Source organism: Heptranchias perlo, chromosome 5, assembly GCF_035084215.1.
Source record: "Heptranchias perlo isolate sHepPer1 chromosome 5, sHepPer1.hap1, whole genome shotgun sequence".
NCBI lineage: Eukaryota > Metazoa > Chordata > Chondrichthyes > Hexanchiformes > Hexanchidae > Heptranchias > Heptranchias perlo.
The window spans coordinates 14547814-14564373 of NC_090329.1; the positions used below are offsets into that span (position 1 = coordinate 14547814).

Here is a 16560-nt window from a genome sequence, read left to right on the forward strand (position 1 = left end):
TGTATCCAATTCCACTCTCGCCCTGCTCCCTCCTGTCTCAGACTTTCTCTCCCTGTATCCCATTCCACCCTCATCCTGCTCCCACCTCTCTCAGGCTTTCTCTCCCCGTATCCCATTCCACCCTCATCCTGCTCCCTCCTCTCTCAGGCTTTCTCTCCCTGTATCCCATTCCCACCCTCGCCCTGCTCCCTCCTCTCTCAGGCTTTCTCTCCCACTATCCCATTCCCACCATTGCCCTGCTCCCTCCTCTCTAAGGCTTTCTCTCCCTGTATCCCATTCCCACCGTCGCCCTGCTCCCTCCTCTCTCAGGCTTTCTCTCCCCGTATCCCATCCTCGCCCTGCTCCCTCCTCTCTCAGGCTTTCTCTCCCTTTATCCCATTCCCACCCTCGCTCCGTTCCGTCCTCTCTCAGGCTTTCCCTCCCACTATCCCATTCCCACCATCGCCCTGCTCCCTCCTCTCTCAGGCTTTCTCCCCCTGTATCCCATTCCCACCCTCGCCCTGCTCCCTCCTCTCTTAGACTTTCTCTCCCCGTATCCCATTCCACCCTCATCCTGCTCCCTCCTCTCTCAGGCTTTCTCTCCCCGTATCCCATTCCCACCCTCGCCCTGCTCCCTCCTCTCTCAGGCTTTCTCTCCCTGTATCCCATTCCCACCCTCGCCCTGCTCCCTCCTCTCTAAGGCTTTCCCTCCCACTATCTCATTCCCACCCTCGCCCTGCTCCCTCCTCTCTCAGGTTTTCTCTCCCACTATCCCATTCCCACCATCGCCCTGCTCCCTCCTCTCTAAGGCTTTCTCTCCCTGTATCCCATTCCCACCATCGCCCTGCTCCCTCCTCTCTCAGGCTTTCTCTCCCCGTTTCCCATCCTCGCCCTGCTCCCTCCTCTCTCAGGCTTTCTCACCCTGTATCCCATTCCCACCCTTGCTCTATTCCGTCCTCTCTCAGGCTTTCCCTCCCACTATCCCATTCCCACCATCGCCCTGCTCCCTCCTCTCTCAGGCTTTCTCCCCCTGTATCCCATTCCACCCTCGCCCTGCTCCCTCCTCTCTCAGGCTTTCCCTCCCACTATCCCATTCCCACCCTCGCCCTGCTCCCTCCTCTCTTAGACTTTCTCTCCCCGTATCCCATTCCACCCTCATCCTGCTCCCTCCTCTCTCAGGCTTTCTCTCCCTGTATCCCATTCCCACCCTCGCCCTGCTCCCTCCTCTCTCAGGCTTTCCCTCCCACTATCCCATTCCCACCCTCGCCCTGCTCCCTCCTCTCTCAGGCTTTCCCTCCCACTATCCCATTCCCACCCTCGCCCTGCTCCCTCCTCTCTCAGGCTTTCCCTCCCACTATCCCATTCCCACCCTCAGCCTGCTCCCTCCTCTCTCAGGCTTTCCCTCCCGCTATCCCATTCCCACCCTCGCCCTGCTCCCTCCTCTCTCAGGCTTTCTCTCCCTGTATCCCATTCCACCCTCGTCCTGCTCCCTCCTCTCTCAGGCTTTTTCTCCCCGTATCCCATTCCCACCCTCGCCCTGCTCCCTCCTCTCTCAGGCTGTCTCTCCCTGTATCCTGGTCTCGCTCTGCTGCCTCAGCGCACGTTCCACAGTTAACATGTTAAAAAAAGTTAATCACGAAAAATATGAACGAGCAAAAGTTAGCTGCAATTAGTTGAAGGCCCTCATTAAAAATAATGAAGTGTATTGAGGTACAGACTATTTCCCAATTCACAGTGCTGTATTTTCTGAGCAAACCCATAATTTATACTTTGTTACATTTAATTTTGTACAAAAGTACAAGTGCAGTCTTCAAGATATTGATGAGGTGGCCTTTGCTCCTGTGTAACATACTATACTGAATGGACAATGCAGGCGGGTACTGTAACTGACTGTGACCTTCTGTTGCAAATCCAGGAAGATTTGTTGCTTTCACAGCTCCTTCTGTGGGCCAAAGGTCACATTTGTTGTAACAGTGGGTCAGTTCATGATTAATTAAAAGTAATTGGGTAAAACTCCCAGGGCTCTGACACACACCTGTTGGCAGAGCGGGGATGACTTGATTCTCCTGAGGACTGTGACATCTGCTCCAGTCAATGCTCCGATCACTTTACAAATGTGCTCAGCTTCTAATGTTGTTGCTGTTGCCCTGCACATGCTAAGAACCCACCAACAGTGTTTGTGCATGGTCGGGGGGGCGGGGAGGGTTTGTGGTTGGGGGAGGGGTACGGGGGGGGGGGCGGTGCAGGGTGGCAATTGCAATGCTCTGTGCATGCATACTCCAATGCATGCCTGCAGTGCAATCTACCTATTTCTGACTGGCACTGAAATTTTCCTGATGGGGAAGAGAGGGTCAATTTTCCATTTGCACACTCCCAGCATGGAGCCTCGCATGGCAGGAGTGTGTATCTGGAAACCGCAGCCCCTGATTTTCTGCCTATTAATATTAATGGATCACAATGTTCAACAGACACGTTATCATCCATTCGCCATATTTTGATATCTGCTCCCGGCATGCCTTGAATCAGGAGTGCAAAATGGAAAATTACCCCATAATTACTGATTGGTGTGAAACAGGGGATGAAATTCAACAGGGGTTCCACTAGTCCCTGTAACGCCAGTGGAATTTCAGCCCCTTAAGTTTATACGTACTTTAAGGCTTTATTTTAAAGTCAATGTAGAATCATAGATCTGTACAGCACCGAAGGAGGTCATTCGGCCCATTGAGCCTGTGCCGGCTCTTTGAAAGAGCTATCAAATTAGTCTCACTCCACTGTTCTTTCCCTATAGCCCTGCAATCTTTTCCCCTTCAAGTATTCATCCAATTCCCTTTTGAAAGTTACAATTGAATCTGCTTCCATCACCCTTTCCAGATCATAACAACTCGTTGCGTTAAAAAAAAATTCTCCTCATATCATCCTCTGGTTCTTTTGCCAACTATTTTAAATCCGTATCCTCTGATTACCGACCTTCTTGCCAGTGGAAACAGTTTCTCCCTATCTACTCTAGCAAGGTAACTTTGCATCAATCTGTAGAAGTTACGCAGAGGCCAGTGATTAATATTTGATTTAAGTTTTTTAATTGCTTATTACTGCTCTCCCTTTCTCCTCCACCGAACATGCTGACTCATGCTGGAGGACAGTTGTCCAGTTCCACAGTCATCAGCAGTCCCTTGGTACCTTGTCCAAGTAGACATTCTTCATGTTGTCAACCCATGTCCACATATGTGCATTTTGCAGCAGGACGCACTGGACAGTGATCAGGAGCAGGAACCCTCGCTGATTTTTTCCCTTCCTAATGACGCCATCTGTTGTTAAGTGGGGACCAGCTAACTCAGCATAGACTGAACCTACACACTTACATGCGCAACCATCATCGCTGCTTGGCTTTAAAAAAGAAAGAACTTATTTATGTCGCGCCTTCCATGACATTAGGATGTCCCAAAGTGCTTCACAGCCCATTAAGTACTGTTGGAAGTGCATTCACTGTTGTAATGTAGGGAAACACGGTAGCCAATTTGTGAACAGCAAGATCCCACAAACAGCAATGAGATAAATGAGCAGATAATCTGTTTTTAATGGCATTGATTGAGGGATTGATTGCCAGGACATCAGGAAAAATCTCCTTCTCTTCAAACGGGATGTTTAACATCCATCTGAGTTGGCAGGTGGGGACTTGGTTTAACTAAAGACAGCATCTTCAGCTATTCCTTTGTACTGCACTGAAGTGTCAGCCTAGATTACGCGCTCTAATCTCTGGCGTGGGGAATGAAGCCGCCACCGTTTGATGCAGGGGTGAGAGAGCTGAGCCAAGGCTGACACATATACTATGTTGATAAGCGGCAATAAAATCTCTCCGTGAGCATTTACGTGAACTTGTTTTGCAGTAATGATGTGTAGAAGTGGGAACTGCTTCAATGTTTTAATTGCATGTTAACATTGCAGAAGCAGTGAATCACTGTCACCAGTATAGTGATTAAAGGTTTTTAAATTTTGCCTCAGCCAGCTTAACCTTGGGCTCAATTTTGAAATGGTGGCGGGTTGGCAGCAGGGGGTGAAGTTTCGCGTGGCAAACCCGAATTTAAAAAACTTACCGTTTCCGATCGCAATGTGATTGATGGCGATTAAAGTTCTTTCCGGGTTTCACACCCGGCAGCCAGCCGACAGGAGCTGCAACGTCGGGGGTGGGGGGGGGGGGGAAGAAAGAGAGAGAGCGAGACGTCATCTGGCACTGGAATTGAAGATCGGGTCGGGGGGGTGGAAGATCGGTGGGGGTGGGGGGGGAAGAGTGGAAGATCGTGGGGGGGGGGGGGGAGTGGAAGATCGGGGGGGAGAGCGGGAGATCAGGAGGGAGAGTGGAAGATCGGGGGCGGGAGAATGGAAGATCGGGGGCGGGAGAATGGAAGATCAGGACGGAAGAGGGGCAGATCGGGGGGAGAGAAGGGAAGATCGGGGGTACATCAAGGTGGGGGGAGAGGGAAAGATCGGAGAGGGACTTCGGGGGCTGAGAGAGACAACGGAGAGGGGTATGTCAGGGGAAGAGGGGGAGATCGGAAAGGGAGACATCGGGGCTGAGAGGGACATCGAAGAGGGAGACGTCGGGGGGCTGAGAGGGACATCGGAGAGGGAGACGTCGGGGGGAGAGGGGGAGATCGGAGAGGGAGACATCGGGGGCTGAGAGGGACATCGGAGAGGGAGACGTCGGGGGGAGAGGGGGAGATCGGAGAGGGAGACATCGGGGGCTGAGAGGGACATCGGAGAGGGAGACGTCGGGGGGAGAGAGGGAGATCGGAAAGGGAGACATCGGGGCTGAGAGGGACATCGGAGAGGGAGACATTGGGGCTGAGAGGGACATCGGAGAGGGAGACATCGGGGGGCTGAGAGGGACATCAGAGAGGGAGACATCGGGGGGAGAGGGGGAGATCGGAGAGGGAGACATCGGGGGCTGAGAGGGACATCGGAGAGGGAGACGTCGGGGGGAGAGGGGGAGATCGGAAAGGGAGACATCGGGGCTGAGAGGGACATCGGAGAGGGAGACATCGGGGCTGAGAGGGACATTGGAGAGGGAGACATCGGGGGGCTGAGAGGGACATCAGAGAGGGAGACATCGGGGGGAGAGGGGGAGATCGGAGAGGGAGACATCGGGGGCTGAGAGGGACATCGGAGAGGGAGACGTCGGGGGGAGAGGGGGAGATCGAGAGGGAGACATTGGGGGCTGAGAGGGACATCGGAGAGGGAGACATTGGAGGAAGAGAGGGACCTCAGAGAGGGAGACATCGGACATCGGAGCATGATGTATAGGTGGGTTTATTTTGTTTTTTAACTTTGTGCAATGGTTTTTTATTTAATTTATTTCGATTATTTTTGCCTGATCCGGCCCTTCACACCTGGTTTCACCAGGTGTGAATCAGAAGCCAAGGGAAAGCCGCCCAGGTACGTTAAAAACCATTCTAACTACCTAATAAAGCAAAGGATATGGGCCCCGACAACATCTCGACTGTAGTGCTGAAGGCTTGTGCTCCAGAACGAGCCATGCCTCTAGCCAAGCTGTTCCAGTACAGCTACAACACTGGCATCTACCCGACAATGTGGAAAATTGCCCAGGTATGTCTTGTCCACAAAAAGCAGGACAAATCCAATCCGGCCAATTACCGCCCCATCAGTCTACTCTCAATCATCAGCAAAGTGATGAAAGGTGTCGTCGACAGTGCTATCAAGCGGCACTTACTCACCAATAACCTGCTCACTGATGCTCAGTTTGAGTTCTGCCAGGATCGCTCGGCTCCAGACCTCATTATAGCTTAGTTCAAACATGGACAAAAGAGCTGAATTTCAGAGGTGAGGTGAGAGTGACTGCCCATGATATCAAGGCAGCATTTGACCGAGTGTGGCACCAAGAGCCCGAGTAAAATTGAAGTCAATGGGAATTAGAGGGAAAACTCTCCAGTCATACCGAACACAAAGGAAGATGGTAGTGGTTGTTGGAGGCCAATCATCTCAGCTCCAGGACATTGCTGCAGGAGTTCCTCAGAGCAGTGTCTTAGGCCCAACTATCTTCAGCTGCTTCATCAATGACCTTCCCTCCATCATAAGGTCAGAAATGGGGATGGTCGCTGATGATTGCAGTTCCATTCGAAACCCCTCAGATAATGAAGCAGTCCGTGCCCACATGCAGCAAGACCTTGGGCTTGGGCTGATAAGTGGCAAGTAACATTCGCACCAGACAAATGCCAGGCAATGACCATCTCCAACAAGACAGAGTCTAACCACCTCCCCTTGACATTCAACAGCAATACCATCACCGAATCCCCCACCATCAACATCCTGGGGATCATCATTGACCAGAAACTTAACTGGACCAGCCATATAAATACTGTGGCTACAAGAGCAGGTCAGAGGCTGGGTATTCTGCGGCGAGTGACTCAACTCCTGACTCCCCAAAGCCTTTCCACCATCTACAAGGCACAAATCAGAAATGTGATGGAATACTCTCCACTTGCCTAGATGAGCTCTAACAACACTCAAGAAGCTCGACACCATCCAGGACAAAGCAGCCCGCTCGATTGGCACCCCATCCACCACCTTAAACATTCACTCCCATCACCACCGGCGCACTGTGGCTGCAGTGTGCACCATCTATAGGTTGCACTGCAGCAACTCGCTAAGGCTTCTTCGACAGCACCTCCCAAACCCGCGGCCTCTACCACTTAGAAGGACAAGGGCAGCAGGCGCATGGGAACACCATCACCTGCACGTTCCCCTCCAAGTCACACCATCCCGACTTGGAAATATATCGCCGTTCCTTCATCGTCGCTGGGTCAAAATCCTGGAACTCCCTTCCTAATAGCACTGTGGGAGAACCTTCACCGCATGGACTGCAGTGGTTCAAGAAGGCGGCTCACCACCACCTTCTCGAGGGCAATTAGGGATGGGCAATAAATGCTGGCCTTGCCAGCGACACCCACATCCCATGAACGAATAAAAAAAAATGTCACCAGTAAAGTGCCTCAATTACCTCAATGACGTACATGGGAACATAAAAACTGACTGTAAAAGCTTCTATAAATATGTCAAGAGAAAAAGATTAGTGAAGACAAATGTAGGTCCCTTACAGTCAGAAATGGGGGAAATTATAATGGGGAACAAAGAAATGGCAGAACAATTAAACACATACTTTGGTTCTGTCTTCACAAAGGAGGACACAAATAACCTCCCAGAAATGTTCGGGAACCAAGGGTCTAGTGAGAGGGAGGAACTGAAGGAAACCAGTATTAGTAAAAAAAAAATAGTGCTAGGGAAATTAATGGGGCTAAAGGCTGACAATTCCCCAGGGCCTGATAATCTACATCCCTGAGTACTAAAGGAAGTGGCCCTGGAAATAGTGGATGCATTGGTGATCATCTTCCAAAATTCTATAGATTCTGGAACAGTTCCTACAGATTGGAGGGTGGCAAATGTAACCCCACTATTTAAAAAAGGAGGGAGAGAAAAAACAGGGAATTACAGACCAGTTAGCCGAACATCAGTAGTGGGGAAAATGCTAGAGTCTATCATAAAAGATGTGATAACAGAACAATTGGAGGGCATTAACGGGATTGGACAAAGTCAGCATGGATTTATGAAAGGGAAATCATGCTTAACAAATCTACTGGAGTTTTTTGAGGATGTAACTAGTAGAATAGATTGGGGAGAACCAGTGGATGTGGTGTATTTGGATTTGCAGAAGGCTTTTGATAAAGTCCCACACAAGAGCTTAGTGTGCAAAATTAAAGCACATGGGATTGGGGGGAATATACTGGCATGGATTGAGAATTGGTTGACAGACAGAAATAAATGGGTCTTTTTTCGGGTGGCAGGCAGTGACTAGTGGGGTACCGCAGGGATCAGTGCTTGGGCCCCAACTATTCACAATATATATCAATGATTTGGATGAGGGAACTAAATGTAACATTTCCAAATTTGCAGAAGACACAAAGCTGGGGTGGAATGTGAGCTGTGAGGAGGATGCAAAGAGGCTCCAATGTGATTGAGACAAGTTGGGTGAGTGGGCAAGAACATGGCAAATGCAGTATAACATGGATAAATGTGAGGTTATCCACTTTGGTTGTAAAAATAGAAAGGCAGATTATTATCTGAATGGTGATAGATTGGGAAAAGGGGAGGTGCAACGAGACCTGGGTGTCCTTGTACACCAGTCACTGAAAGCGAGCATTCAGGTGCAGCAAGCAGTTAGGAAGGCGAATGGTATGTTGGCCTTCATTGCAAGGGGATTTGAGTACAGGAGCAGGGATGTCTTACTGCAGTTATACAGGGCCTTGGTGAGACCACATCTGGAGTATTGTGTGCAGTTTTGGTCTCCTTATCTGAGGAAGGATGTCCTTGCCATGGAGGGAGTGCAACGAAGGTTTACCAGACTGATTCCTGGGATGGCAGGATTGACGTATGAGGAGCGATTGGGTCGACTAGGCCTATATTCACTTTTAGTTTAGAAGAATGAGAGGTAATCTCATCGAAACATATAAAATTCTAACAGGACTAGACAGACTAGATGCAGGCAGGATATTCCCAATGGCTGGGGAGTCCGGAACCAGGGGTCACAGTCTCAGGATACGGGGTATGCCATTTAGAACCGAGATGAGGAGAAATTTCTTCACTCAGAGGGTGGTGAACCTGTGGAATTCTCTACCACAGAAGGCAGTGGAGGCCAAGTCATTAGATGTATTCAAGAAGGAGATAGATATATTTCTTAATGCTAAAGGGATCAAGGGATATGGGAAAAAGCAGGAACAGGGTACTGAGTTAGACGATCAGCTGTGATCATTTTGAATGGCGGAGCAGGCCCAAAGGGCCAAATGGCCTACTCTTGCTTCCATTTTCTATGTTTCTATGTACATTTGGTTCTTTAACTATCATCACGCCGGCTTTAATTGCCAGCGGGACTTCCGGATTCGGGACGCCTGCGCGCACACAGGCGCATCTCTGGGGAACTTGGAAGTCGGTGGATTGGAGCCGGCTTCCGAACCCACTCTGCATTTGCAGCCCCTCCACCCCCAATTTAAGTTTAAAATTGATCCCCTTATGTTTCACTCTAGTAGGTGGAGAGATAGGAGTTGGCAGAAAAAAATTGAGGTCACCTATAAAATGGCCATTGGAAACCAAAATGTTTTAATATTCACAAGGCAAATAGAGCTGGATGGAAGGCATCAGGGAATCCTGAAGTAAATAAAGGCAGAAGATGGGAATTTTTTCACAGCTTTTTAAATACATGGGCAGTACTGGAAAATGTGAAAATAGCAAAAGTTTCACCTTCTTCAAAAAGTCAGACACATTGGGGTAAATTTTAACTTCCACCCAGAAAGGGAGCTGGGGGGGGGGGGGAAGATTTCCGGGTGCGAAACCTGGAAGGTATGTGGATGGGTTGCGATCGCAGTGGCACTTCCGGGTTTCGGGCCCGACCGTGAAAGGAGCCGCACATCAGAGAGCAGGGCGGGTGGGAGAGAGAGATCATCGGGCTTGGAAAAAATCAGAGGAGGTGGGGGGACTTTGGGGGTGGGGGGGGGTCAGCCAGCATCGTGGATCGGGGAGGTCAGCCAGCATCGTGGATCGGGGTTGAGGGGGGTGGCGTCAGCCAGAATCTGGGTCGGGGAGGGGGGTCAGCAAGCATTGTGGATCGGGGGAGTCAGCAAGCATTGTGGATTGGGAGGGTCAGCAAGCATTGTGGATAGGGGGAGTCAGCAAGCATTGTGGATTGGGAGGGTCAGCAAGCATTGTGGATAGGGGGAGTCAGCAAGCATTGTGGATTGGGAGGGTCAGCAAGCATTGTGGATAGGGGGAGTCAGCAAGCATTGTGGATTGGGAGGGTCAGCAAGCATTGTGGATAGGGGGAGTCAGCAAGCATTGTGGATTGGGAGGGTCAGCAAGCATTGTGGATAGGGGGAGTCAGCAAGCATCGTGGATTGGGAGGGTCAGCAAGCATCGTGGATTGGGAGGGTCAGCAAGCATCGTGGATTGGGAGGGTCAGCAAGCATCGTGGATTGGGAGGGTCAGCAAGCATTGTGGATAGGAGGAGTCAGCAAGCATCGTGGATTGGGAGGGTCAGCAAGCATTGCGGATTGGGAGGGTCAGCAAGCATTGTGGATAGGGGGAGTCAGCAAGCATTGTGGATTGGGAGGGTCAGCAAACATTGCGGATAGGGGGAGTCAGCAAGCATTGCGGATCGTGGGGGGGTGGGTGATCAGCTCGCATCAGAGATCGGGGGGGTCAGCAAGCATTGTGGATTGGGAGGGTCAGCAAACACTGCGGATAAGGGGAGTCAGCAAGCATCATGAATTGGGAGGGTCAGCAAACATTGAGGATCGTGGGGGGGTGGGTGATCAGCTAGCATTAGAGATTGGGGGGGGTCAGCAAGCATTGTGGATTGGGAGGGTCAGCTGGCATCGGGGATCGAGGGTGGGGGGGGGGGGTGTCCAGCATCGAGTGAGGGGGGAGTTGACCTATTGTGGGGTTCCTGTCGGCCAGGGTGAAGCAGTCCTGCTCCTCCAGGCGTACAAGCAGTGCAATAAAGACACTCACCTCCTGGATCCGGCCCTTCCCGCCTGCTTTTATCTGATGTGGTTCGGAGGCAGTGGGAAACCCAAACAGGTAAGGTTAAATTTGTTTTAATTTTCCAAAACAGAAAATATTAAGTACCTTAAATATCTCAATGAGGGACATTGCCCTTTTAAGTATCGGCCCTCCGGCCTTAAGTGGGGGCGGGACTTGCTGGTGTCTGCACTCCACAGGCAAATGAATCTGCCTGGATTAAGCCCAGGAGTAGGCCTGTTGGAGCCTGTTGGGATGCGGTCCTGCTCCGAAAACTTAGCATTTTCACTGCCCACTCGTACCCAACCCACTCGTTCTTGGGAGTTAAAATTTACCCCATTATCCATGATATTTATGTAGGTAAATATTGGAAGCTGTTGGAAAGTGACCAATCAGCTCATTGAACAAGAGGGAAGATAATTCCTCAACAGTTTGTATTTATAAAGCACCTTTCATGTGGAAAAATATCTCAAAGTACTTCGCAGCGGCATAATCCAAAAATGGGCACCGAGCCAAAGAAGGAGATATTAGCAGGGGTGACCCAAAAGTTTGGTCAAAGAGGTGGGTTTTAGGGACAGCCTGAAAGGAGGAGAGGGAGGTGGAGAGGCGGAGGAGTTTAGGAAGGGAATTCCAGACCGCAGGGCATAGGTGGCTGAGGGCATGACAGGTCAGTGCTGAGGTGAAGGGAGGGGAAATGTATAAGAGGCCAAAATCAGAGGAATAGAAAGTTCAGGGAGTGGGGTTGTAGGGTAAAGAGGTAGGGAAGAGTGAGGCCATGCAGGGATTTAAACACAAGGATGAGAATTCCAATACATTTTTCAGACAAGGCTTACTGTTCACAAACACTCGCAATGGTTTATGAGCAGTAGGTCCTGTCTGACAAAGGTATTGGAATTCCTTATGGATGAAAGACAACAGGTCGATGATATTAATTTGGTGGATGTTGGACACTTTGACTTTCAGAAGGTCTTGAATTAGGTTCTGCACCTTGCAAAAGCTTTGTCAGATATACTTGTAAATTTGGCTAAATAATAGGAAGCCAAAAGGTAGTAATCAGTAGTGATAGCTCATACCGGAAAGTAGGTTGTTCCAATTCTAGAACCTCTGCTTTTCATGATATTCAGAAATTATCCGTAAGTGAATATTAAAAGCAGAATGCCTAATTTTGCAGATGATACCAATTATGGGAACGAGGAGAGGCAATACCCAAAGACATTTAAAACTACTCATTAAATGAAGAAATGAATCACAAATGAAATTTAACATTATAATCTGTGAAGTACTGGGCCTTAAAGTTCTGTGGGAGTTCTCCAGTCTCCCATCAAAACTTCAGCTGAGACTGTCAGAACCCCCAGGGGAATGGTGTAAATGGCTAGCTGTTTGCATTATTTCCTGGGGGGGGGGGGGGGGTCAGCTGGTCTTTTATTTTTCATTCATTCTCGGGATGTGAGCATCACTTGCAGGGCTGGCATTTATTGCCCATCCCTCGTTGCCCCGAGAAGGTGGTGATGAGCCTTCTTCTTGAACCGCGGAGTGGTTTAATACAACTGAGTAGCTTGCAAGGCCTCTTCAGGGGGCAGTTAAGAGTGAACCACATTTGTGAGGGACTGGAGTCACAAATAGGCCAGATCGGGTAAGAACGGCAGGCTTCCTTCACTAAAGGATATTAGTGAACAAGTTGGGTTTTACAACAGCTACATTTTTACTGATACCAGCTTAAAACTGAATCCAAATTATCAAACCATGGTGAGATTTGAACTCATGTTCGCTAGACTATTACCCCTAGTCTCTAGATTACTAGTCCAGTAACATAACCACCACACTACCAGACCCCTGCCAAAGTTATGACGTGAGACCAGGAGAGCCATGGCCCTAGTAGTAAAATAGTAAATGTAATTATAAAATAAAGGATGAGTTGCGTAAAGTATCTAGCTGTAATAGTTGAACAGTGAAATTATTATCAGAGCGTGTGATAGAAGCTTAGAAGCCAATTAAAATATTGGCGAGCAGAAACAGATCTATAAAATATAATTACCAGGCAATGGCACTGATACAGACATGCTGTAAAGCAATAGTGACTACATGTGGAGCACTGTGTCCAGTTATGGTCATTGTATGGTCAATCCACCATTAGCGGCCATGTCTTCAGCTGATAAGGCCCTATGCTCTGGAATTCCCTCCCTTAACTTCTCCGCCCTCTCTCTTCTCTAAGACGCTCCTTAAAACCTACCTCTTTGATCAAGCTTTTGGTCACCTGTCCTAATATCTCCTTATGTGGCTTGATGTCAAATTTTGTTTAATAACGCTCCTGTGAAATGCCTTGGGATGTTTTGCTACATTAAAGGCGCTATATAAATGCAAGTTGTTGTTGTTGTTGCGCTTGTGAAAAGATACATTTGTAAATTTACTAATACTGAGCTCCCGGTGGGGAGCTGCACCCAAGGAAGCGCCAATTCTCCAACCCACTCTCCCACTCTGCTGGCAGCACGAGATCAGTGAATTTATCCTATAGAGCTAGCAGAAAGGGTTTAGAGAATGGCAGCAAACATGGCTCCAGATCTTAAGTCCATGAAGAGCGGCTACAAAACCTGAATAGAGTGACAAGGGGAAAAAAAATTTAAAGTACAAGATCAAAGATTTAAAAATAATGAAGTTAAATATTTGCATGAAACTGGAATAAGAGAAGCTGATTAAAAGCCAAAGTAGGCACGAGTTAAACATGTCGGGGGTGATTTTTAATTGATGCCTGCCTGTTTCTCACCTGAAAAACAGGTGACTGGCAGAGGAAAATGGGGAGGGAGGGTCCACCATTGTAGGACCTTGATTGCAATTTTGAAGTACAAATGGGCAGTGCATGTGTCACACTCACTTTGCCCATTTGGACTAGACAATGAGAGGCCTTACTGGCTCCATGAAGGGCCCCAAAGCTCTTTTTCTGATTGGCAGCAATGATTCGGGTGGCAGGAAATGCTTGGGCAGAGACCAAGAAATCAACAATTACTGATCTCATCAGGCCCCTGCTTGTAATGTGCTCTGCTCTGTTTTCCTATTCACATTTCCTTCTGGCATTTGCTTCATTATGCATGAATAATTGATGTGAATGAAGGCATTTCAATGCAGCCTTCGATGTTCTGAGATTTAGATGGAAGTCCCGCCAACATTAAGTTCACCCGTTGAAACTGGGCTTCAAAGACGAGCAGCATTATCATGTGGTCTTAAAGATACACAGCAATTTTCAAAAACAGGAATTTTCTGTAAATATGGGCTTTGCTTTTAAAGCACCCCCACCACAAGTTGTCATTCTTGAAGAAGAAGCCATGCCAAGGTGATCAGCAGGCATCAGCACCAGATTTCCCACATCCACCATTATTCCACCATCTGTATGTCCAGGCCCTGGCATTTCTTTCTGACAGCAACCAAGAGGTCCTGCCTTTGCAGGCTTCAGAGGCAGCTCTGCCACCTGGTGTTAGGAAATCTACAGCCAATCTCTACCATCGGGGTGGCACTGCCAATGGTAATCAAGGTCACCTCCTTCCTCAATTGCTATGCCTTTGCCTCCTTCCAGGCTAGTATAGTGATCTCATTTCTCACTAGAAGCACGAACACAGCAACTGATATGTGTCTAACCTGCAGCCTCTCCTGCGTGTCAGTAGGTAACCAAGCATCATGCAGCTAGGTTGTGTTACAATGGTCAAGAGTTTCCTCTGAGCTGTTTCTGCTCCGCTGCTGTAACTTTGCCGGAAGTGCGGCGTTAATCCCACCAACTGCCCTTTTGAGATGTCGGTATGCTAGAGGTTTCAGTTGTAAGTTTCAGCTTGAATCTGTACCCTGCTGAAGTATGTTAATCAATGAAAGAGAACAGTGACAAATTGCACAGAATTTATACATCTACCTTGTCGGCAGTACTGCAGGATAGCTTTACTTTCGCAGCCTTTTTAAAGGATTGCCATTTAGTTTCACATCTGTTCCCAGGCACTGTGACTCTGCCCATCACTTTTTGCAAGGCATTGCTCTCCTCCTGGAGTGTCAAACAGAGTAACCCTTCTTGCACCCATCTTATACAGCATCTGTCAAAAGGGGACTTGGCATTTTTCCTGCTTCATCACTTACACTGAAACCCTTTTTTCCTGCTTTCATTCCTTTCTGCCAGCCAGAAACTTGCCAACTGAAAATTTAGTGCCACCCAGAGGCGTTTGCCAGTCAAATATTTAGTGCCCTCCACTTATTCTGCCACTTATCACTAAATGACTGCTGCGAACCTTTACGTAATTGCAGCAGCAAAGGAACTTAACTTACTACCCCCACCCCCCCCCCCGACCCCGCCCCATTCATGGAAGCTCCTAGTGAAGGCACATCCACACCGAGAGCTCACAGTGCATTTGTAATTAAGCCGACTTCAGTCGATTTGTTGGGGTTATTCGTGCAGATCATTAGTCAGGAATTGTGTGGGCTGTGATTCAGTCAGGTTGATGTCTGTGCCCAAATTCCCACTATGAGAGTGGTAAGAATGTGGAACTCGCTACCACATGGAGTGGTTGAGGCGAATAGCATTGGTGCATTTAAGGGGAAGCTAGATAAGTGCATGAGGGAGAAAGGAATAGAAGGATATATTGATAGGGCGAGATGAAGTAAGGTGGGAGAAGGCTTGTGTGGAGCATAAACACCAGCATAGACCTGTTGGGCCGAATGGCCTGTTTCCGTGCTGTAAAATTCTATGTAATTCCATGTGCTCCTGTTGTATGAAGCTTTGCTAGGTAGCAGTAAATCGCAAGATGTACTCCAGTACTTCAGTTGAGAGAAACAATAACAGCTGATCTGGTAAAAACTGGTTTGACATTTTCTTCAGCTACACAATGTTCAAGTTAAGTATAGCTTTGAGTTCTGATGGTCTAAATACAAATATACGAACATAGGAGTACATCGGACAGTAAAAGACGAGCTAGTCCATCTAGCCTGTTCCATATAGATGTGCATCACGTTAAGAGACTCCTTAATCCTAGGTGCCATGTAGTCTCCAGGGAGAGGCGAAAAACCAGATCAAAAACCCACGGCCAATTAGGGTAATACAATCAGGAAAATTTCTCTCTGATCCCTCTAGGCGATTGAAACTAGTGCAGGACCACATTGACCGAGGCTTAAATTATTTGGTACCTACCTCTTGTATGATGCGATCTCTGCCCCAGCCAGGAACCGGACCAGCTCTCTCTCACTACACAGTGAATCAACACTCACCGCAGAAGCCAGCAACTTGTTCCATAGGTCTACTATTCTCTTTGAAAACAAGAACCGCCCAACATCAAATCTATTTCTTACCTTGCGTAATTTATAAGCATGACCCCTGCTCCTCCCCAACATATCTAATTGAAATAATTTGCCAGCGTGCACACAATCTAAGTGCCTTCATTATTTTATATCTTCTGGAGTTTAGGAGAATGAGAGGTGATGTCATTGAAACGATTAAAATTCTTAGAGGGCTTGACAGGGTGGACGCTGAGAGGCTGTTTCCCCTGGCTGGAGAGTCTAAAACTAGGGGTCATAGTCTCAAGATAAGGGGTCGGCCATTTAGGACCAAGATGAGGAAAAATTTCTTCACTCAGAGGGTTGTGAATCTTTGGAATTCTCTACCCCTGAGGGCTGTGGATGCTCAGTCGTTGAATATATTCAAGACTGAGATTGATCGATATTTGGAATCAAGGGATAGGGGGATAGGGTGGGAAAGTGGAATTGAGGTAGAAGTTCAGCCATAATCTTATTGAACGGCAGTGCAGGCTCGAGGGGCCGTATGGCCTACTCCTGCTCCTATTTCTTATGTTCTTATGTTTATAGACCTCAATCAAATCGCTCATGAGTCTACACTTCTCTAAAGTATATAAACCCAGCTTTTTAAGTCTATCTGGGTAGCTAAGGTGTTTTCAACTGGGAATCATTCTTGTGGCCCTCCTCTGCACCCTTTTCCAAAGCTTCAATATCATACACAATGTGAGGGGACCAAAACTGGACACA

General features: G+C 48.4%; 1 protein-coding gene across 1 annotated transcript in view; it reads right to left on the bottom strand.

Moving 5' to 3' along the window:
- Positions 1–15890, bottom strand: part of LOC137321560 (collagen alpha-1(XIX) chain) — a 37823-nt gene extending 21933 nt beyond the window's left edge. Inside the window, exon 1 of the mRNA XM_067983957.1 lies at positions 15871–15890. Coding sequence (XP_067840058.1) covers positions 15871–15890 — 20 coding nt within the window. The remainder of the gene's footprint in view (positions 1–15870) is intronic.
- Positions 15891–16560: the final 670 nt, after the last annotated feature.